The sequence below is a fragment of the Nerophis lumbriciformis genome, linkage group LG22 (assembly GCF_033978685.3).
Source record: "Nerophis lumbriciformis linkage group LG22, RoL_Nlum_v2.1, whole genome shotgun sequence".
NCBI classification, from domain to species: domain Eukaryota; kingdom Metazoa; phylum Chordata; class Actinopteri; order Syngnathiformes; family Syngnathidae; genus Nerophis; species Nerophis lumbriciformis.
In genome coordinates, this window is record NC_084569.2 from 4,029,959 (window position 1) to 4,052,243 (window position 22,285).

At 40.7% G+C, this 22,285-nt stretch overlaps 1 protein-coding gene across 1 annotated transcript in view; it reads left to right on the top strand.

The window, feature by feature from the left end:
* Positions 1-22,285, top strand: part of gys1 (glycogen synthase 1 (muscle)) — a 64,832-nt gene that overhangs the window by 33,483 nt on the left and 9,064 nt on the right. Inside the window, exons 4-11 of the mRNA XM_061974387.2 lie at positions 8,891-9,082; positions 9,269-9,454; positions 10,196-10,340; positions 10,586-10,703; positions 10,768-10,888; positions 12,043-12,149; positions 15,248-15,307; positions 19,283-19,475. Of these exons, the coding sequence (XP_061830371.1) occupies positions 8,891-9,082; positions 9,269-9,454; positions 10,196-10,340; positions 10,586-10,703; positions 10,768-10,888; positions 12,043-12,149; positions 15,248-15,307; positions 19,283-19,475 (1,122 nt within the window). The remainder of the gene's footprint in view (positions 1-8,890; positions 9,083-9,268; positions 9,455-10,195; positions 10,341-10,585; positions 10,704-10,767; positions 10,889-12,042; positions 12,150-15,247; positions 15,308-19,282; positions 19,476-22,285) is intronic.

The window sequence follows — 22,285 nt, forward strand, 5'->3', positions numbered from 1 at the left end:
AGGTCACAATGTAAACAAAGCAAGTCTTTTGGACCGCAGTGGTCTTGATTAGCTAGCAAGGCGGTCTTGGTTAGCTAGCAAGGTCACAATGTGAACAAAGCGAGTCTTTTGGACCGCAGTGGTCTTGGTTAGCTAGCAAGGTCACAATGTAAACAAAGCAAATCTTTTGGACCGCAGTGGTCTTGGTTAGTTAGCAAGGTCACAATGCGAACAAAGCGAGTCTTTTGGACTGCAGTGGTCTTGGTTAGTTAGCAAGGTGGTCTTGGTTAGTTAGTAAGGTCACAATGTAAACAAAGTAAGTTTTTTGGACCACAGTGGTCTTGGTTGGTTAGCAAGGTCACAATGTAAACAAAGCAAATCTTTTGGACCGCAGTGGTCTTGGTTAGTTAGCAAGGCGGTCTTGGTTAGCTAGCAAGGTCACAATGTGAACAAAGCAAGTCTTTTGGACCGCAGTGATCTTGGTTAGCTAGCAAGGTCACAGCGTGAACAAAGCCAGTCTTTTGGACCGCAGTGGTCTTGGTTAGTTAGCAAGGTCACAATGTAAACAAAGCGAGTCTTTTGGACCGTAGTGGTCTTGGTTAGTTAGCAAGGCGGTCTTGGTTAGATAGCAAGGTCACAATGTAAACAAAGTAAGTTTTTTGGACCACAGTGGTCTTGGTTAGTTAGCAAGGTCACAATGTAAACAAAGCAAATCTTTTGGACCGCAGTGGTCTTGGTTAGTTAGCAAGGCGGTCTTGGTTAGCTAGCAAGGTCACAATGTGAACAAAGCAAGTCTTTTGGACCGCAGTGATCTTGGTTAGCTAGCAAGGTCACAGCGTGAACAAAGCCAGTCTTTTGGACCGCAGTGGTCTTGGTTAGTTAGCAAGGTCACAATGTAAACAAAGCGAGTCTTTTGGACCGCAGTGGTCTTGGTTAGCTAGCAAGGTCACAATGTGAACAAAGCGAGTCTTTTGGACCGCAGTGGTCTTGGTTAGTTAGCAAGGCGGTCTTGGTTAGCTAGCAAGGTCACAATGTGAACAAAGCGAGTCCTTTGGACCGCAGTGGTCTTGGTTAGTTAGCAAGGCGGTCTTGGTTAGCTAGCAAGGTCACAATGTAAACAAAGCGAGTATTTTGGACCGCAGTGGTCTTGGTTAGTTAGCAAGGCGGTCTTGGTTAGTTAGCTAGGTCACAATGTGAACAAAGCGAGTCTTTTGGACCACAGTGGTCTTGGTTAGCTAGCAAGGTCATAATGTGAACAAAGCAAGTCTTTTGGACCGCAGTGGTCTTGGTTAGTTAGCAAGCTCACAACGTGAACAAAGCGAGTCTTTTGGACCGCAGTGGTCTTGGTTAGTTAGCAAGGTCACAATGTAAACAAAGCGAGTCTTTTGGACCGCAGTGGTCTTGGTTAGCTAGCAAGGTCACAATGTAAACAAAGCAAGTCTTTTGGACCACAGTGGTCTTGGTTAGCTAGCAAGGTCACAGCGTGAACAAAGCGAGTCTTTTGGACCGCAGTGGTCTTGGTTAGTTAGCAAGGTCACAATGTAAACAAAGCGAGTCTTTTGGACCGCAGTGGTCTTGGTTAGCTAGCAAGGTCACAATGTAAACAAAGCAAGTCTTTTGGACCACAGTGGTCTTGGTTAGCTAGCAAGGTCACAGCGTGAACAAAGCGAGTCTTTTGGACCGCAGTGGTCTTGGTTAGTTAGCAAGGCAGTCTTGGTTAGCTAGGTAGGTCACAATGTGAACAAAGCGTGTCTTTTGGACCGCAGTGGTCTTGGTTAGTTAGCAAGGTCACAATGTAAACAAAGCGAGTATTTTGGACCATAGTGGTCTTGGTTAGCTAGCAAGGTCACAGCGTGAACAAAGCGAGTCTTTTGGACCGCAGTGGTCTTGGTCAATTAGCAAGGCAGTCTTGGTTAGCTAGGTAGGTCACAATGTGAACAAAGCGTGTCTTTTGGACCGCAGTGGTCTTGGTTAGTTAGCAAGGTCACAATGTAAACAAAGCGAGTATTTTGGACCGTAGTGGTCTTGGTTAGCTAGCAAGGTCACAGCGTGAACAAAGCGAGTCTTTTGGACCGTAGTGGTCTTGGTTAGTTAGCAAGGTCACAACGTGAACAAAGCAGGTCTCTTGGTTAGTTAGCAAGGCGGTTTTGGTTAGTTAGCAAGGTCACAATGTAAACAAAGCAAGTCTTTTGGACCGCAGTGGTCTTGGTTAGTTAGCAAGGCAGTTTTGGTTAGGTAGCAAGGTCACAATGCGAACAAAGCAAGTCTTTTGGACCGCAGTGGTCTTGGTTAGTTAGCAAGGTCACAATGTAAACAAAGCGAGTCTTTTGGACCGTAGTGGTCTTGGTTAGTTAGCAAGGCGGTCTTGGTTAGATAGCAAGGTCACAATGTAAACAAAGCAAGTCTTTTGGACCGTAGTGGTCTTGGTTAGCTAGCAAGGTCACAACGTGAACAAAGCGAGTCTTTTGGACCGCAGTGGTCTTGGTTAGCTAGCAAGGTCACAATGTAAACAAAGCGAGTCTTTTGGACCACAGTGGTCTTGGTTAGTTAGCAAGGTCACAATGTAAACAAAGCAAGTCTTTTGGACCACAGTGGTCTTGGTTAGCTAGCAAGGTCATAATGTGAACAAAGCGAGTCTTTTGGACCGCAGTGGTCTTGGTTAGTTAGCAAGGTCACAATGTAAACAAAGCGAGTCTTTTGGACCGTAGTGGTCTTGGTTAGTTAGCAAGGCAGTCTTGGTTAGCTAGCAAGGTCATAATGTAAACAAAGCAAGTCTTTTGGACCGCAGTGGTCTTGGTTAGTTAGCAAGGCGGTTTTGGTTAGCTAGCAAGGTCACAACGTGAACAAAGCGAGTACTGCTACCAGTAATTGTTTACTGGATTAAGGAGAACAAATATATGTATCTAGCAAGGTCATAATGTGAACAAAGCGAGTCTTTTGGACCGCAGTGGTCTTGGTTAGTTAGCAAGGTCACAATGTAAACAAAGCAAGTCTTTTGGACCGCAGTGGTCTTGGTTAGTTAGCAAGGCAGTCTTGGTTAGTTAGCAAGGTCACAATGTAAACAAAGCAAGTCTTTTGGACCGCAGTGTTCTTGGTTAGTTAGCAAGGCGGTCTTGGTTAGTTAGGTAAGGTCACAATGTCAACAAAGCGAGTGTTTTGGACCGCAGTGGTCTTGGTTAGCTAGCAAGGTCACAACGTGAACAAAGCGAGTCTTTTGGACCGCAGTGGTCTTGGTTAGCTAGCAAGGTCACAATGTAAACAAAGCGAGTCTTTTGGACCGCAGTGGTCTTGGTTAGTTAGCAAGGCAGGCTTGGTTAGCTAGAAAGGTCACAATGTGAACAAAGCGAGTCTTTTGGACCGCAGTGGTCTTGGTTAGCTAGCAAGGTCACAGCGTGAACAAAGCCAGTCTTTTGGACCGCAGTGGTCTTGGTTAGTTAGCAAGGCGGTCTTGGTTAGCTAGCAAGGTCACAATGTAAACAAAGCGAGTCTTTTGGACCGTAGTGGTCTTGGTTAGCTAGCAAGGCGGTTTTGGTTAGCTAGCAAGGTCACAATGTAAACAAAGCAAGTCTTTTGGACCACAGTGGTCTTGGTTAGCTAGCAAGGTCACAATGTGAACAAAGCGAGTCTTTTGGACCGCAGTGGTCTTGGTTAGCTAGCAAGGCGGTCTTGGTTAGTTAGCAAGGTCACAATGTAAACAAAGCGAGTATTTTGGACCGTAGTGGTCTTGGTTAGCTAGCAAGGTCACAATGTAAACAAAGCAAGTCTTTTGGACCGCAGTGGTCTTGGTTAGCTAGCAAGGTCACAATGTGAACAAAGCGAGTCTTTTGGACCGTAGTGGTCTTGGTTAGCTAGCAAGGTCACAATGCGAACAAAGCGAGTCTTTTGGACCACAGTGGTCTTGGTTAGTTAGCAAGGCGGTCTTGGTTAGTTAGGTAAGGTCACAACGTCAACAAATCGAGTATTTTGGACCGCAGTGGTCTTGGTTAGTTAGCAAGGTCACAACGTGAACAAAGCGAGTCTTTTGGACCGCAGTGGTCTTGGTTAGTTAGCAAGGTCACAACGTGAACAAAGCGAGTCTTTTGGACCACAGTGGTCTTGGTTAGTTAGCAAGGCGGTCTTGGTTAGTTAGGTAAGGTCACAACGTCAACAAATCGAGTATTTTGGACCGCAGTGGTCTTGGTTAGTTAGCAAGGTCACAACGTCAACAAATCGAGTATTTTGGACCGCAGTGGTCTTGGTTAGTTAGCAAGGTCACAACGTCAACAAATCGAGTATTTTGGACCGTAGTGGTCTTGGTTAGTTAGCAAGGTCACAACGTCAACAAAGCGAGTACTGCTACCAGTAATTGTTTACTGGATTAAGGAGAACAAATATATGTATCATATATAATGTATCATGTGACTCTTTGCAGGAAATGTTCACGGTTACAAACTGTTGGCTCCATCTAGTGGTACGCCTTCATTAAATATTCCAACTGTGTGTAATGTTACAGTGGCCAAACATATGACATACAACATCTGCCTTGTTTTTAATCATTACTTAGGCCTACTTCGCTACTGTATGTGAATGTTGTCACTATGGTGGAGCAAGTGACTAGTTGTAGTGGGAGTCTGTTCCAATCTTGTGTGTGACATTTCCCCACAAAGGTCAGAAGTTGTATTATTACACACACACACACACACACACACACACACACACACACACACACCCCATAAATAGATGCAAGTGTGTGTCGGTGCTTCTTTTGGCATTTTGCTCCAAGTGGCGCTGCGTCTATTTTTAAAGTGAGATGTGTTTTATTGCAATACTTCCTCCTATCACCGACAGGGCAAAGTCCCATTTATTATTTACAAAAGCCAAAAAGCAGTGAAGTTGTCACGTTGTGTAAATGGTAAATAAAAAGAGAATACAACAAATCCTTTTCAACTTATATTCAATTGAATAGACTGCAAAGACAAGATATTTCATGTTCACACTGAGAAACACATTTGTTGAATTTAATGGCAGCAACACATTGCAAAAAAGACATTTTTACCAGTGTGTTACATGGCCTTTCCTTTTAACAACACTCAGTAAAGGTTTGGGAACTGAGGAGACACATTTTTGAAGTGGAATTCTTTCCCATTCTTGCTTGATGTACAGCTTAAGTTGTTCAACAGTCTCCCTTCTCATATTTTAGCCTTCACATTTTCAATGGGAGACAGGTCTGGACTACAGGCAGGCCAGTCTAGTACCCGCACTCTTTCACTATGAAGCCACGCTGTTGTAACACGTGGCTTGGCATCGTCTTGCTGAAATAAGCAGGGGCGTCCATGGTAACGTTGCTTGGATGGCAACACATGTTGCTCCAAAACCTGTATGTACCTTTCAGCATTAATGGCGCCTTCACAGATGTGTAAGTTACCCATGTCTTGGCCACTAATACACCCCCATACCATCACACATGCTGCCTTTTACACTTTGCGCCCTAGAACAGTCCGGATGGTTCTTTTCCTCTTTGATCCGGAGGACACGACGGCCACAGTTTCCAAAAAACAATTTGTGGACTCATCAGACCAGAGAACACTTTTCCACTTTGCATCAGTCCATCTTAGATGAGCTCGGGCCCAGCGAAGCCCACGGCGTTTCTGGGTGTTGTTGATAAACGGTTTTCGCCTTGCATAGGAGAGTTTTAATTTGCACTTACAGATGTAGCGACCAACTGTAGTTACTGACAGTGGGTTTCTGAAGTGTTGCTGAGCCCATGTGGTGATATCCTTTACACACTGATGTCGCTTGTTGATGCAGTACAGCCTGAGGAATCGAAGGTCACGGGCTTAGCTGCTTACGTGCAGTGATTTCTCCAGATTTTCTGAACCCTTTGATGATATTACGGAGCGTAGATGGTGAAATCCCTAAATTCCTTGCAATTGCTGGTTGAGAAAGGTTTTTCTTAAACTAAATTTGCTTATGCATTTGTTGACAAAGTGGTGACCCTCGCCCCGTCCTTGTTTGTGAATGACTGAGCATTTCATGGAATCTACTTTTATACCCAATCATGGTTCTTTTCCTCTTTGATCCGGAGGACACGACGTCCACAGTTTCCAAAAAACAATTTGTGGACTCGTCAGACCAGAGAACACTTTTCCACTTTGCATCAGTCCATCTTAGATGAGCTCGGGCCCAGCGAAGCGTTTCTGGGTGTTGTTGATAAATGGCTTAGTAGAGTTTTAACTTGCACTTACAGATGTAGCGACCAACTACAGTTATTGACAGTTTTTCTGAAGTGTTCCTGAGCCCATGTGGTGATATCCTTTACACACTGATATCGTCTTTTGATGCAGGTGTGTAATATCATGGCTTACGTGCAGTGATTTCTCCAGATTCTCTGAACCTTTTGATGATATTACGGAGCGTAGATGGTGAAATCCCTAAATTCCTTTGCAATAGCTGCTTGAGAAATGTTTGTTCTTAAACAATTTGCTTAGGCATTTGTTTGCATTTGCGAAGCGTTTCTGGGTGTTGTTGATAAATGGCTTAGTAGAGTTTTAACTTGCACTTACAGATGTACTGACCAACTACAGTTATTGACAGTTTTTCTGAAGTGTTCCTGAGCCCATGTGGTGATATCCTTTACACACTGATATCGTCTTTTGACGCAGGTGTGTAATATCATGGCTTACGTGCAGTGATTTCTCCAGATTCTCTGAACCTTTTGATGATATTACGGAGCGTAGATGGTGAAATCCCTAAATTCCTCGCAATAGCTGCTTGAGAATTGTTTGTTCTTAAACAATTTGCTTAGGCATTTGTTTGCATTTGCGAAGCGTTTCTGGGTGTTGTTGATAAATGGCTTAGTAGAGTTTTAACTTGCACTTACAGATGTAGCGGCCAACTACAGTTATTGACAGTTTTTCTGAAGTGTTCCTGAGCCCATGTGGTGATATCCTTTACACACTGATATCGTCTTTTGACGCAGGTGTGTAATATCATGGCTTACGTGCAGTGATTTCTCCAGATTCTCTGAACCTTTTGATGATATTACGGAGCGTAGATGGTGAAATCCCTAAATTCCTTTGCAATAGCTGCTTGAGAAATGTTGTTCTTAAACAATTTGCTCAGGCATTTGTTGACAAAGTGGTAAGGCTGAAACGACGCGTCGACGTAGTCGACGTCATCGGTTACGTAAATATGTCGACGCCGTTTTTGTGCGTCGGCGCGTCGCATATTTACGTCACTCTACTTTACTGTCATGGCGGAGCGCAAAGCAGACGATGCGAGTGAGGGGAAAAAAGCACGCCAAAAGTCGTCAAAAGTGTGGGAGTATTTCAATAAACGGCCTAATAATGTTGTTGTATGCACACTGTGTCGAGCGGAAATGGCCTATCATAGCAGCACAACGGCTATGAACGAACATTTGAAAAGAAAACCCCCGACAGCGTTCTTGCCATCACCATCAACAAGTCAATCGTCCGCGTGCGTATACGTTGTCATTATTACACAAAAACATGAATGTGTCATTTGTATCTGCGTTGTAAATTCATAAACTAAAGCACCGTTTCGCTCTGAGAGGCGCGTTTGGCGTGCCTGTTCAGTGTTTACAAAGACGCGCTCCTCTTTAACGCTGTGGAGAGGCGGCGGCGGCGAGCGAGCGGCGAGGCGGGGCGCGCCGGGAGCGACGCCGCAATCGTGCCCAGGTGCGCGATCCGCGCAGTTGGAAGAGAAAAGACTTTGTGTAAAATTAAAAGATTGTAAACCTGGCAAAGCCGTCTGGCGTTCAGTCTGTCGGTCCTGAAAGAACCCCACGGCACAAGACGTGTCACAAACGCTAACGTTAATTAGTTGTGCAAATACCTTTTACAACATTAACAGTTACATATACTATGTACGGTACAAACCAACAATTAACTTTCACTTTAATCATACTATCATTGTTGTGTTATTAAGCAAAATAAGCAATACTTTTACTTTTGTTGAAATGTTTACACTGTACACTTTTTTGTATTGGATGTTTAGCTTTATTTTTGCACATTTTAGCAAATAAGCAATACTTTTACTTTTGTTGAAATGTTTACACTTGTTACAGAATATTTCCGTTTTGCACTTTTTTGTATTGGATGTTTATCTTTATTTTTGCACATTTTAAAGCAAAATAAGCAATACTTTTACTTTTGAAATGCTTATACTATTGCAGAATATTAAGATTTGCACTGGATGTTTACTTTTATATTTGCACATTAAAAAGCAAATAAGCTACTTTTAATTTTGTTAAATGTTAAAAGTTTTAAATGTTTACATTGTTACAGAATATTTTGTCATGTTGTTGTCAATGTTGACTGAGTGGCCATACTTTTTTTTTTGTAAATAAAAGCCATGCCTTTTGAAAAAACTGGCCTACATTTATTTTTTCCTCTTCATTTTAAATTAAAAAAAAAATCGGTAAAAGGAAAAATAATCTATAGATTAATCGAAAAAATAATCTATAGATTAACCGATTAATCGAAAAAATAATCTATAGATTAATCGATAGAAAAATAATCGTTAGCTGCAGCCCTACAAAGTGGTGACCCTCGCCCCGTCCTTGTTTGTGAATGACTGAGCATTTCCTGGAAGCTGCTTTTATACCCAATCATGGCACCCACCTGTTCCCAATTAGCCTGTTCACCTGTGGGATGTTCCAAATAAGTCTTTGATGAGCATTCCTCAACCTTCTCAGTCTTTTTTGCCACTTGTGCCAGCTTTTTTGAAACATGTTGCAGGCATCAAATTCCAAATGAGCTAATATTTGCAAAAAATAAAGTTTTCCAGTGTGAACGTTAAATATCTTGTCTTTGCAGTCTATTCAATTGAATATAAGTTGAAAAGGATTTGTTTTTTTACATTGATTCATAGTTTTTGGAGACTGGATAAAAACAACTTGTCCCACTGGCAGGTCTACTTTGGTCGCTGGCTCATCGAGGGCAGCCCTTACGTGATCCTGATCGATGTGGGCTTCACCGCCTGGTCCCTGGACACGTGGAAGAGCGAGCTGTGGGACCTCTGCGCCGTGGGCGTGCCGTGGTTCGACCGCGAGGCCAACGACGCCGTGCTGTTCGGCTTCCTGACGGCCTGGCTTTTGGGAGAGGTGCCACTTCCTGACGTGAAGGTGAAGCGTGTCGCCAGGGTGACCAACGTGTGTGTGTGTGTGTGTGTGTGTGTGTGTGTGTGTGTGTGTGTGTGTGTGTGTGTGTGTGTGTGTGTGTGTGTGTGTGTGTGTGTGTGTGTGTGTGTGTGTGTGTGTGTGTGTGTGTGTGTGTGTGTGTGTTTGCAGTACGCGGCCCAGAGCGATGGGACGCCGCACATCGTGGCCCACTTCCACGAGTGGTTGGCCGGCCTGGGCCTGGTCTTGTGCCGACAAAGACAGTTGCCCATAGCAACCGTTTTCACCACGCACGCCACACTCCTGGGACGCTACCTGTGTGCTGGGAATGTCGACTTCTACAACAAACTGGCCAAGGTTGGTTGTTCAACACCTTAGTGACACACGACTTAGTTCAACACCTTAGTGACACACAACTTAGTTCAACATCTTAGTGACACACGACTTAGTTCAACACCTTTGTGACACACGACTTAGTTCAACACCTTAGTGACACACGACTTAGTTCAACACCTTAGTGACACACGACTTAGTTCAACACCTTAGTGACACACGACTTAGTTCAACATCTTAGTGACACATGAGTTAGTTCAACATCTTAGTGACACACGACTTAGTTCAACACCTTTGTGACACACGACTTAGTTCAACACCTTAGTGACTCGTGTTGGGACTAACGCGTTACAAAGGAGAGACGTATTGGGCTGTTCTCTTAGTTACAGTTCCAACCTACGCTCTAAGGCACAGCCCACGTGCTCCTCTATTTATTCGGGAGGTCCCTGGTTACATCACTGAGGCTGCTTCTGAAGGAAGGGGGGTCATTTCAGCAGCCCCAGTTAGACACAATATATGATTATTCAGATATCGCCCTGTCTCTGCTTTGTCTGCGTCACGGTACTCGATGTTCGCCCTTGGCAGTCAGCACAAACACAAACACTGATACGAGACGACTCGCAATCCAAGATTGCAAGTTGTCCCTTTGCATGGATAGAAAAGTACAACTTCAGCACAATTGATAACAACTATAGCAACGGCCTTTAAGCATAAGAGTTGTGTGATAACTTACACATAATTGCTTGTCTTGTGTGTGTGGACCAGTTCAACGTGGACAAGGAGGCGGGCGACCGACAGATCTACCACCGCTACTGTCTGGAGCGGGCGGCGGCGCACTGCGCACACGTCTTCACCACCGTGTCCCAGATCACGGCCATCGAGGCGGAGCACCTGCTCAAGAGGAAGCCAGGTACGCCAGACCGGTCTTCCATCTGGTAGAAAAGTTTAACCCTAAAAGGGGCCGAGTACTGAGCCCTGTGGGACTCCAGATAGGATGACTGTGACCTTGTATCTGCAAGTACCGTTGCATTCAGCAGAGGGCACTACTGGACAAGCTGGTCTTGAAAAGAGGCCATCCATGATGTCTTGAATCCAAAAAAGGCTTGAAGACATGATGTGATTAAAATGCAGAATTGTGTTTCTCCTCCCACGCAGACATTGTCACTCCCAACGGGCTGAACGTCAAGAAGTTCTCAGCCGTGCACGAGTTCCAGAACCTCCACGCCCAAAGCAAGAATCGGATTCAGGAGTTTGTCAGGGGACATTTTTACGGGTCAGTCCCTTTTTTTGTATTCATTGTTCTTTTGACTTATTTGGCTTTTCCCCTGGACCCTCAGGCACCTGGACTTCGACCTGGACAAGTGCTTGTTCCTCTTCATCGCCGGGAGGTACGAGTTCATCAACAAAGGAGCGGACGTCTTCCTGGAGGCTCTAGCGAGACTCAACTATCTGCTGAGAGTAAGTTCTCTGCTCTTTTGGTCTTCTTGGCGCCACTTCAGCCTTCCATGTTCAAAATGACGTAAAGAAATATTGAAAAAAAAATACCTAAGTGGCTCATTATATAATTATAATTGGAATTTAAAAGAGAAGTGTGTTAGTAAAAGTGCCATGGTCTAATATATAAATACATTTACCGTATTTTCCGCACTATAAGGCGCACCTAAAAACCACAAATTTTCTCAAAAGCTGACAGTGCGCCTTATAACCCGGTGCGCTTTATATATGGATTAATATTACGATTCATTTTCATAAAGTTTCGATCTCGCAACTACGGTAAACAGCCGCCATCTTTTTTCCCGGTAGAACAGGAAGCGCTTCTTCTTCTACGCAAGCAACCGCCAAGGTAAGCACCCGCCCCCATAGAACAGGAAGCGCTTCTTCTTCTACTGTAAGCAACCACCCGCCCGCGTAGAAGAAGAAAAAGCGCGCGGATATTACCGTACGTTTCATTTCCTTTGTGTGTTTACATCTGTAAAGACCACAAAATGGCTCCTACTAAGCGACAGGGATCCGGTTCATGAAAAGACGCAATCTCTCCATCCGCACACGGATTACTATTTCACAGCAACTGATATTCCTGTGAACCGCACTGTGGATACAACGGGAGCACGTACGGTGAATATTCGCACCACAGGGAATGAGAAGTCATCCTTCACTGTGGTTCTAGCTTGCCATGCTAATGGCCAGAAACTTCCACCCATGGTGACATTCAAAAGGAAGACCTTGCCAAAAGAGACCTTTCCAGCCGGCGTCATCATAAAAGCTAACTCGAAGGGATGGATGAAGAAAAGATGAGCGAGTGGTTAAGGTAAGTTTAAGTTTACGCGAAGAGGCCGGGTGGCTTTTTTCACGTAGCTCCGTCCATGTTGATATACGACTCCATGCGCGCCCACATCACGCTGGTTTTAATATATTATTAAAGTTTGACTGACCTATTTGACTGTTTTTTTGACATTCCTTTAGCGCAGTTAGATGCGGCTTACAACACGGGGCGGCTTATAGGTGGACAAAGTTTTGAAATATGCCGTTCATTGAAGGCGCGGCTTATAACCCAGGGCGCCTTATGGTGCGGAAAATACGGTAATCATGAATGATGGTGATGGTGTGTGCAGGTGAATCACAGCGACGTGACGGTCATCACCTTCTTCATCATGCCAGCTCGCACCAACAACTTCAACGTGGAGACGCTGAAAGGCCAAGCAGTCAGGAAGCAACTTTGGCGAGGGAGCATTTTTAATATTTAAACATGTTTTATTCTTTTTACTTATCATCCTATTATTAGTCTTAGTCAATATTCTGCTCTCAAGTTTTAATATTTAGTCATGTTTTATTCATTATACTTATGATCATAATCATTACTATTATTATTATTATTATTATTATTATGATTAGTTTTGGTCAATATTCTGCTCTCAAGTTTTAATATTTAGTCATGTTTTATTCATTATACTTATGATCATAATCATTATTATTATTATTATTATTATTAGTGTTATTCAATATTCTGCTATCAAGTTTTAGTATATAATCATGTTTTATTCATTATACTTATGATCATAATCATAATCATTATTATTATTATTAGTGTTAGTCAATATTCTGCTATCAAGTTTTAATACATAGTCATGTTTATTCATTATACTTATGATCATAATCATCTTATCAATGTTACTGTTATTATTATTATTGTTAGTGTTAGTCAATATTCTACTATCAAGTTTAAATGTATACCGGTAATCATATTTTATTCATTATACTTATGATCATAATCATCTTATCAGTGTTATTATTATTATTATTAGTGTTAGTCTATATTTTGCTATCAAGTTTTAATATATAATCATGTTTTATTCATTATACTTATGATCATAATCATCTTATTATCAGTGTTATTATTATTATTATTAGTGTTATTCAATATTCTGCTATCAAGTTGTAATATATAATCATGTTTTATTCATTATACTTATTATCGTAATCATCTTATTGATCATAATCATCTTATTATCAGTGTTACTATTATTATTATTAGTGTTAGTCAATATTCTGCTCTCAAGTTTTAATATTTAGTCATGTTTTATTCATTATACTTATGATCATAATCATTATTATTATTATGATTATTAGTGTTAGTCAATGTTCTGCTATCAAGTTTTAATACATAGTCATGTTTAATCATTATACTTATGATCATAATCATCTTATTATCAATGTTACTGTTATTATTATTATAATTATAATTTGTATTATTATTATTATTATTATTATTAGTGTTAGTCAATATTCTGCTATCAAGTTTAAATACATAGTCATGTTTTATTCATTATACTTATGATCATAATCATCTTATCGGTGTTATTATTATTATTAGTGTTAGTCTATATTTTGCTATCAACTTCTAGCATATAATCATGTTTTATTCATTATACTTATGATCATAATCATCTTATTATCAGTGTTATTATTGTTATTCTTATTAGTGTTAGTCAATATTCTGCTATCAAGTTTTAATATAGTCATGTTTTATTCATCATACTTATGATCATAATAATCTTATTATCTGTGTTATTATTATTATTAGTGTTGTTCAATATTCTGCTATCAAGTTTTAGTATATAATCATGTTTTATTCATTATACTTATGATCATAATCATCTTATTAGTGTTATTCAATATTCTGCTATCAAGTTTTAATATATAATCATGTTTTATTCATTATACTTATGTATGATCATAATCATCTTATCAGTGTTATTATTATTATTATTATTATTATTAGTTTTAGTCTATATTCTGCTCTCAAGTTTTAATATATAATCATGTTTTATTCATTTTGCTTATTATCATAAATCATCTTATTGATCATAATCATCTTATTATCAGTGTTATTATTATTATTAGTGTTATTCAATATTCTGCTATCAAGTTTTAATATATAGTCATGTTTTATTCATTATACTCATAATCATCTTATTATCAGTGTTATTATTATTATTAGTGTTATTCAATATTTTGCTATCAAGTTTTAATATATAGTCATGTTTTATTCATTATACTTATGATCATAATCATCTTATCAGTGTTATTATTATTATTATTATTATTAGTGATATTCAATATTCTGCTATCAAGTTTTAATATATAGTCATGTTTTATTAATTATACTTATGATCATAATCATCTTATTATCAGTGTTTTTATTATTAGTAGTGTTATTCAATATTCTGCTATCAAGTTTTAATATATAATCATGTTTTATTCATTATACTTATGATCATAATCATCTTATTATCAGTGTTGTTATTATTATTATTATTATTATTATTATTAGTGATATTCAATATTCTGCTATCAAGTTTTAATATATAGTCATGTTTTATTCATTATACTTATGATCATAATCATCTTATTATCAGTGTTATTATTATTATTATTATTAGTTATATTCAATATTCTGCTCTCTAGTTTTAATATTTAGTCATGTCTTATTCATTATACTTATGATCATAATCATTATTATTATTATGATTATTAGTGTTGGTCAATATTCTGCTATCAAGTTTTAATACATAGTCATGTTTATTCATTATACTTATGATCATAATCATATTATTATCAATGTTACTGTTAGTATTATTATTAGTGTTAGTCAATATTCTGCTATCAAGTTTAAAAATATAGTCATGTTTTATTCATTATACTTATGATCATAATAATCTTATTATTATTAGTGTTATTCAATATTCTGCTATCAAGTTTTAATATATAATCATGGTTTATTCATTATACTTATGATCATAAATCATCTTATTGATCATAATCATCTTATTATCTGTGTTATTATTATTAGTGTTATTCAATATTCTGCTATCAAATTTTAATTTATAATGTTTTATTCATTATACTTATGATCATAATCATCTTATTATCAGTGTTGTTATTATTATTATTATTAGTGTTATTCAATATTCTGCTATCAAGTTTTAATTTATAATCATGTTATAATCATTATACTTATGATCATAATCATCTTATTATCAGTGTTATTATTATTATTATTATTATTAGTGGTATTCAATATTCTGCTATCAAGTTTTAATATATAGTCATGTTTTATTAATTATACTTATGATCATAATCATCTTATTATCAGTGTTGTTATTATTATTAGTGTTATTCAATATTCTGCTATGAAGTTGTAATATATAATCATGTTTTATTCATTATACTTATGATCATCATAATCATCATATTATTAGTGTTATTATTATTGGTATTATAATGTTGTACTAACGAGAGTTTCCTTGTGGCTGACAGGGACACTGCTCAAACCGTGAAGGAACGCTTCGGGAAGAAACTTTATGAGTCGCTGCTCGTGTACGTCAAGCTCTGCATGCTTTATTAATGTGGAATGACCTTTGTTCATTTTTTGTTTTTTTTACCGTTTCCAAGACTGCTAAACACATTATGATGGGACTTCTTGTTGTAGCTTGTCGTTACAACTCTGCACAACAGATGGCGCTAGGCATCATAGCTCCGCTGGTTTGCCTAAGAACAAGATCAGTGTTATGTGTGGGAGGGGGGGGCGTGAGAGGAAATAGCATATATCTTGTCACATACAGATGAGTAATCGTTCACTTCAGGGGGAGCGTGAAAATGGTGTGGTGTCGAGGGAAGGAACGTGAAAGGCGATAGCATAATCGCTTTTTTAGTGTTAGTATAGAACTATCTTGACACATTTAGATACAAAAATAAATATTGGCTTCGGGGGGGGCGTGAAAATAATTCTGTCAGGAGGCGCCGTGAGGTGTTGGGGGGTAAAGGGGGCGTGAGAGGCAATAGCGTAATAGTATTTTTTGTTTTAGTAAAGAACTATCTTGACACATACAAATAAAAAAATAAACATTAATTTCAGGGGGGGGGGCGTGAAAACAATGATGTCCTTGGGAGGCATGGTGTGGTGTCCGGGGAAGGGGGCGTGAGAGGCGATAGCATAATGTTTTTTTTAGTGTTAGTAAAGAACTATCTTGACACATTTAGATACAAAACTAAATATTGGCTTCAAGGGGGGGCGTGAAAACAATGATGTCCTTGGGAGGCATGGTGTGGTGTCCGGGGAAGGGGGCGTGAGAGGCGATAGCATAATGTTTTTTTTAGTGTTAGTAAAGAACTATCTTGACACATTTAGATACAAAACTAAATATTGGCTTCAAGGGGGGGCGTGAAAACAATGATGTCCCTGGGAGGCATGGTGTGGTGTCGGGGGAAGAGGGCGTGAGAGGCGATAGCATAATAGTTTTTTTTAGTGTTAGTAAAGAACTATCTTGACACATTTAGATACAAAAATAAATATTGGCTTCAGGGGGGGCGTGAAAATAATTTGGTCAGGGGGCGCCGTTAGTTGTTCGGGTGGGAAAATGGGCGTGAGAGGCAATAGCATAATAGTATTTTTTGTTTTAGTAAAGAACTATCTTGACACATACAAATAAAAAAATAAACATTAACTTCAGGGGGGGCGTGAAAACAATGATGTCCCTGGGAGGCATGGTGTGGTGTCCGGTGAAGGGGGCGTGAGAGGCAATAGCATAATAGCTTTTTTAGTGTTAGTAAAGAACTATCTTGACACAGTTAGATACAAAACTAAATATTGGCTTCAGAGGGGGCGTGAAAATAATTTGGTCAGGGGCCGCCGTGAGGTTTCGGGGGGGTTTGTGGGGCGTTAGAGGCAATAGTGTAATAGTATTTTTTGTTTTAGTAAAGAACTATCTTGACACATACAAATAAAAAAATAAACATTCACTTCGGGGGGGCGTGAAAACAAAGATGTCCCTGGGAGGCATGGTGTGGTGTCGGGGGAAGAGGGCGTGAGAGGCGATAGCATAATAGTTTTTTTAGTGTTAGTAAAGAACTATCTTGACACATTTAGATATAAAAATAAATATTGGCTTCAGGGGGGGCGTGAAACTAATTTGGTCAGGGGCCGCCGTGAGGTTTCGGGGGGGGATTTTGGGGCGTTAGAGGCAATAGTGTAATAGTATTTTTTGTTTTAGTAAAGAACTATCTTGACACATACAAATAAAAAAAATTAACATTAACTTCAGGGGGGGCGTGAACAAAATTATATCTCTTGGGGGGCATGGTGTGGTGTCCGGTGAAGGGGGCGTGAGAGGCAATAGCATAATAGCTTTTTTAGTGTTAGTAAAGAACTATCTTGACACATTTAGATACAAAACTAAATATTGGCTTCAAGGGGGGCGTGAAAACAATGATGTCCCTGGGAGGCATGGTGTGGTGTCCGGGGAAGGGGGCGTGAGAGGCGATAGCATAATGTTTTTTTTAGTGTTAGTAAAGAACTATCTTGACACATTTAGATACAAAAATAAATATTGGCTTCGGGGGGGCGTGAAAATAATTTGGTCAGGGGGCGCCGTTAGTTGTTCGGGTGGGAAAATGGGCGTGAGAGGCAATAGCATAATAGTATTTTTTGTTATAGTAAAGAACTATCTTGACACATTTAGATACAAAACTAAATATTGGCTTCAAGGGGGGCGTGAAAACAATGATGTCCCTGGGAGGCATGGTGTGGTGTCAGGGGGAGGGGGCGTGAGAGGCAATAGTGTAATGGCTTATTTAGTGTTAGTGAAGAACTATCTTGACAAACACAGTTGAAACAATGAACAGGGGGTGGGGGGGGCGTGAAAAAAATGGTGTGTAATGAATGTGTTCAGGGGCCAGCTGAGTAAAGAATGTGTTCAGGGGCCAGCTGAGTAAAGAATGTGTTCAGGGGCCAGCTGAGTAAAGAATGTGTTCAGGGGCCAGCTGAGTAATGAATGTGTTCAGGGGCCAGCTGAGTAAAGAATGTGTTCAGGGGCCAGCTGAGTAATGAATGTGTTCAGGGGCCAGCTGAGTAATGAATGTGTTCAGGGGCCAGCTGAGTAAAGAATGTGTTCAGGGGCCAGCTGAGTAAAGAATGTGTTCAGGGGCCAGCTGAGTAATGAATGTGTTCAGGGGCCAGCTGAGTAAAGAATGTGTTCAGGGGCCAGCTGAGTAAAGAATGTGTTCAGGGGCCAGCTGAGTAAAGAATGTGTTCAGGGGCCAGCTGAGTAAAGAATGTGTTCAGGGGCCAGCTGAGTCAAGAATGTGTTCAGGGGCCAGCTGAGTAAAGAATGTGTTCAGGGGCCAGCTGAGTAAAGAATGTGTTCAGGGGCCAGCTGAGTAAAGAATGTGTTCAGGGGCCAGCTGAGTAATGAATATGTTCAGGGGCCAGCTGAGTAAAGAATGTGTTCAGGGGCCAGCTGAGTAAAGAATGTGTTCAGGGGCCAGCTGAGTAAAGAATGTGTTCAGGGGCCAGCTGAGTAAAGAATGTGTTCAGGGGCCAGCTGAGTAAAGAATGTGTTCAGGGGCCAGCTGAGTAAAGAATGTGTTCAGGGGCCAGCTGAGTAAAGAATGTGTTCAGGGGCCAGCTGAGTAAAGAATGTGTTCAGGGGCCAGCTGAGTAAAGAATGTGTTCAGGGGCCAGCTGAGTAAAGAATGTGTTCAGGGGCCAGCTGAGTAATGAATGTGTTCAGGGGCCAGCTGAGTAATGAATGTGTTCAGGGGCCAGCTGAGTAATGAATGTGTTCAGGGGCCAGCTGAGTAAAGAATGTGTTCAGGGGCCAGCTGAGTAAAGAATGTGTTCAGGGGCCAGCTGAGTAAAGAATGTGTTCAGGGGCCAGCTGAGTAAAGAATGTGTTCAGGGGCCAGCTGAGTAAAGAATGTGTTCAGGGGCCAGCTGAGTAAAGAATGTGTTCAGGGGCCAGCTGAGTAAAGAATGTGTTCAGGGGCCAGCTGAGTAAAGAATGTGTTCAGGGGCCAGCTGAGTAATGAATGTGTTCAGGGGCCAGCTGAGTAATGAATGTGTTCAGGGGCCAGCTGAGTAATGAATGTGTTCAGGGGCCAGCTGAGTAAAGAATGTGTTCAGGGGCCAGCTGAGTAAAGAATGTGTTCAGGGGCCAGCTGAGTAAAGAATGTGTTCAGGGGCCAGCTGAGTAAAGAATGTGTTCAGGGGCCAGCTGAGTAAAGAATGTGTTCAGGGGCCAGCTGAGTAAAGAATGTGTTCAGGGGCCAGCTGAGTAAAGAATGTGTTCAGGGGCCAGCTGAGTAAAGAATGTGTTCAGGGGCCAGCTGAGTAATGAATGTGTTCAGGGGCCAGCTGAGTAATGAATGTGTTCAGGGGCCAGCTGAGTAATGAATGTGTTCAGGGGCCAGCTGAGTAAAGAATGTGTTCAGGGGCCAGCTGAGTAAAGAATGTGTTCAGGGGCCAGCTGAGTAAAGAATGTGTTCAGGGGCCAGCTGAGTAAAGAATGTGTTCAGGGGCCAGCTGCCAGACGTGTCCAAGATGCTGGACAAGGAGGACTTCACCATCATGAAGAGAGCCATCTTTGCCACACAGAGACAATGTCAGCCTCCCGTCTGCACTCACAACATGCTGGAGGATACCACTGACCCCATCCTCAGCTGCGTGCGCCGTATCGGCCTCTTCAACAGCTCTGCTGACCGCGTCAAGGTACGCATATTCATGTTCTGGGGTTAATATTCATCTTCAAGGGTTAATATTCATCTTCTGGGGCTAATATTCATGTTCAGGTGTTCATATTCATGTCCAGGGGTTAGTATTCGTGTTCATGTGTTAATATTTGTTCAGGTGTTAATATTCATGTTCAGGTGTTCATAGTCGTGTTCATAGTTGTGTTCAGGTGTTAATATTCATGTTCAGGGGTTACTATTCATGTTCAGGTGTTCATAGTCATGTTCAGGTGTTCATAGTCGTGTCCAGGGGTTAATATTCGCGTTCATGTGTTAATATTCATGTCCGTGTTCATAGTCGTGTTCAAAGTCATGTTCAGGTGTTCATAGTCGTGTTCAGGTGTTAATATTCATGTTCAGGTGTTCATAGTCGTGTCCTGGTGTTCATAGTCATGTCCAGGTGTTCATAGTCATGTTCAGGTGTTCATAGTCATGTTCAGGTGTTCATAGTCGTGTCCAGGGGTTAATATTCATGTTCATGGGTTACTATTCATGTTCAGGTGTTCATATTCATGTCCAGGTGTTCATAGTCATGTTCAGGTGTTCATAGTCGTGTCCAGGGGTTAATATTCGCGTTCATGTGTTAATATTCGTTCAGGTGTTAATATTCATGTTCGTGTTCATAGTCGTGTTCAAAGTCATGTTCAGGTGTTCATAGTCGTGTTCAGGTGTTAATATTCATGTTCAGGTGTTCATAGTCGTGTCCAGGTGTTCATAGTCGTATCCAGGGGTTCAAAGTCATGTTCAGGTGTTAATATTCATGTTCAGGTGTTCATAGTCGTGTTCAGGTGTTAATATTCATGTTCAGGTGTTCATAGTCGTGTCCAGGTGTTAATATTCATGTTCAGGTGTTCATAGTCGTGTTCAGGTGTTAATATTCATGTTCAGGTGTTCATAGTCGTGTCCAGGTGTTCATAGTCGTGTTCAGGTGTTCAAAGTCATGTTCAGGTGTTCATAGTCATGTTCAGGTGTTCATAGTCGTGTCCAGGGGTTAATATTCGTGTTCATGTGTTAATATTCGTTCAGGTGTTAATATTCATGTACAGGTGTTCATAGTCGTGTTCAGGTGTTCATAGTCATGTACAGGTGTTCATAGTTGTGTTCAGGTGTTCATAGTCATGTTCAGGTGTTCATAGTCATGTTCAGGTGTTCATAGTCATGTTCAGGTGTTCATAGTCGTGTCCAGGGGTTAATATTCGTGTTCATGTGTTAATATTCGTTCAGGTGTTAATATTCATGTTCAGGTGTTCATAGTCGTGTTCAGGTGTTCATAGTCATGTTCAGGTGTTCATAGTCATGTTCAGGTGTTAATATTCATGTTCAGGTGTTCATAGTCGTGTCAAGGGTTAATATTCGCGTTCATGTGTTAATATTTGTTCAGGTGTTCATAGTCGTGTCCAGGTGTTCAAAGTCATGTTCAGGTGTTCATAGTCATGTTCAGGTGTTCAAAGTCATGTTCAGGTGTTCATAGTCATGTTCAGGTGTTAATATTCATGTTCAGGTGTTCATAGTCGTGTCCAGGTGTTAAAAGTCATGTTCAGGTGTTCATAGTCGTGTCCAGGGGTTAATATTCATGTTCATGTGTTCATAGTCGTGTTCAGGTGTTAATATTCATGTTCAGGTGTTCATAGTCGTGTCCAGGTGTTCAAAGTCATGTTCAGGTGTTCATAGTCGTGTCCAGGTGTTAATATTCATGTTCAGGTGTTCATAGTCGTGTTCAGGTGTTAATATTCATGTTCAGGTGTTCATAGTCATGTCCAGGTGTTCATAGTCGTGTCCAGGTGTTCAAAGTCATGTTCAGGTGTTCATAGTCATGTTCAGGTGTTCATAGTCGAGTCCAGGGGTTAATATTCGTGTTCATGTGTTAATATTCGTTCAGGTGTTAATATTCATGTACAGGTGTTCATAGTCGTGTTCAGGTGTTCATAGTCATGTACAGGTGTTCATAGTTGTGTTCAGGTGTTCATAGTCATGTTCAGGTGTTCATAGTCATGTTCAGGTGTTCATAGTCGTGTCCAGGGGTTAATATTCGTGTTCATGTGTTAATATTCGTTCAGGTGTTAATATTCATGTTCAGGTGTTCATAGTCGTGTTCAGGTGTTCATAGTCATGTTCAGGTGTTCATAGTCATGTTCAGGTGTTCATAGTCATGTTCAGGTGTTCATAGTCGTGTCCAGGGGTTAATATTCGCGTTCATGTGTTAATATTTGTTCAGGTGTTCATAGTCGTGTCCAGGTGTTCAAAGTCATGTTCAGGTGTTCATAGTCATGTTCAGGTGTTCAAAGTCATGTTCAGGTGTTCATAGTCGTGTCCAGGTGTTAAAAGTCATGTTCAGGTGTTCATAGTCGTGTCCAGGTGTTCAAAGTCATGTTCAGGTGTTCATAGTCATGTTCAGGTGTTAATATTCGTGTCCAGGGGTTAATATTCATGTTCAGGTGTTCATAGTCGTGTTCAGGTGTTCATAGTCATGTTCAGGTGTTCATAGTCATGTTCAGGTGTTCATATTTGTGTCCAGGGGTTAATATTCATGTTCAGGTGTTCATATTCATGTTCAGGTGTTCATAGTCATTTTCAGGTGTTCATAGTCGTGTTCAGGTGTTAATATTCATGTTCAGGTGTTCAAAATCATGTTCAGGTGTTCATAGTCATGTTCAGGTGTTCATAGTCATGTTCAGGTGTTCATAGTCCTGTCCAGGTGTTCAAAGTCATGTTCAGGTGTTCATAGTCGTGTCCAGGGGTTAATATTCGTGTTCATGTGTTAATATTCGTTCAGGTGTCAATATTCATGTT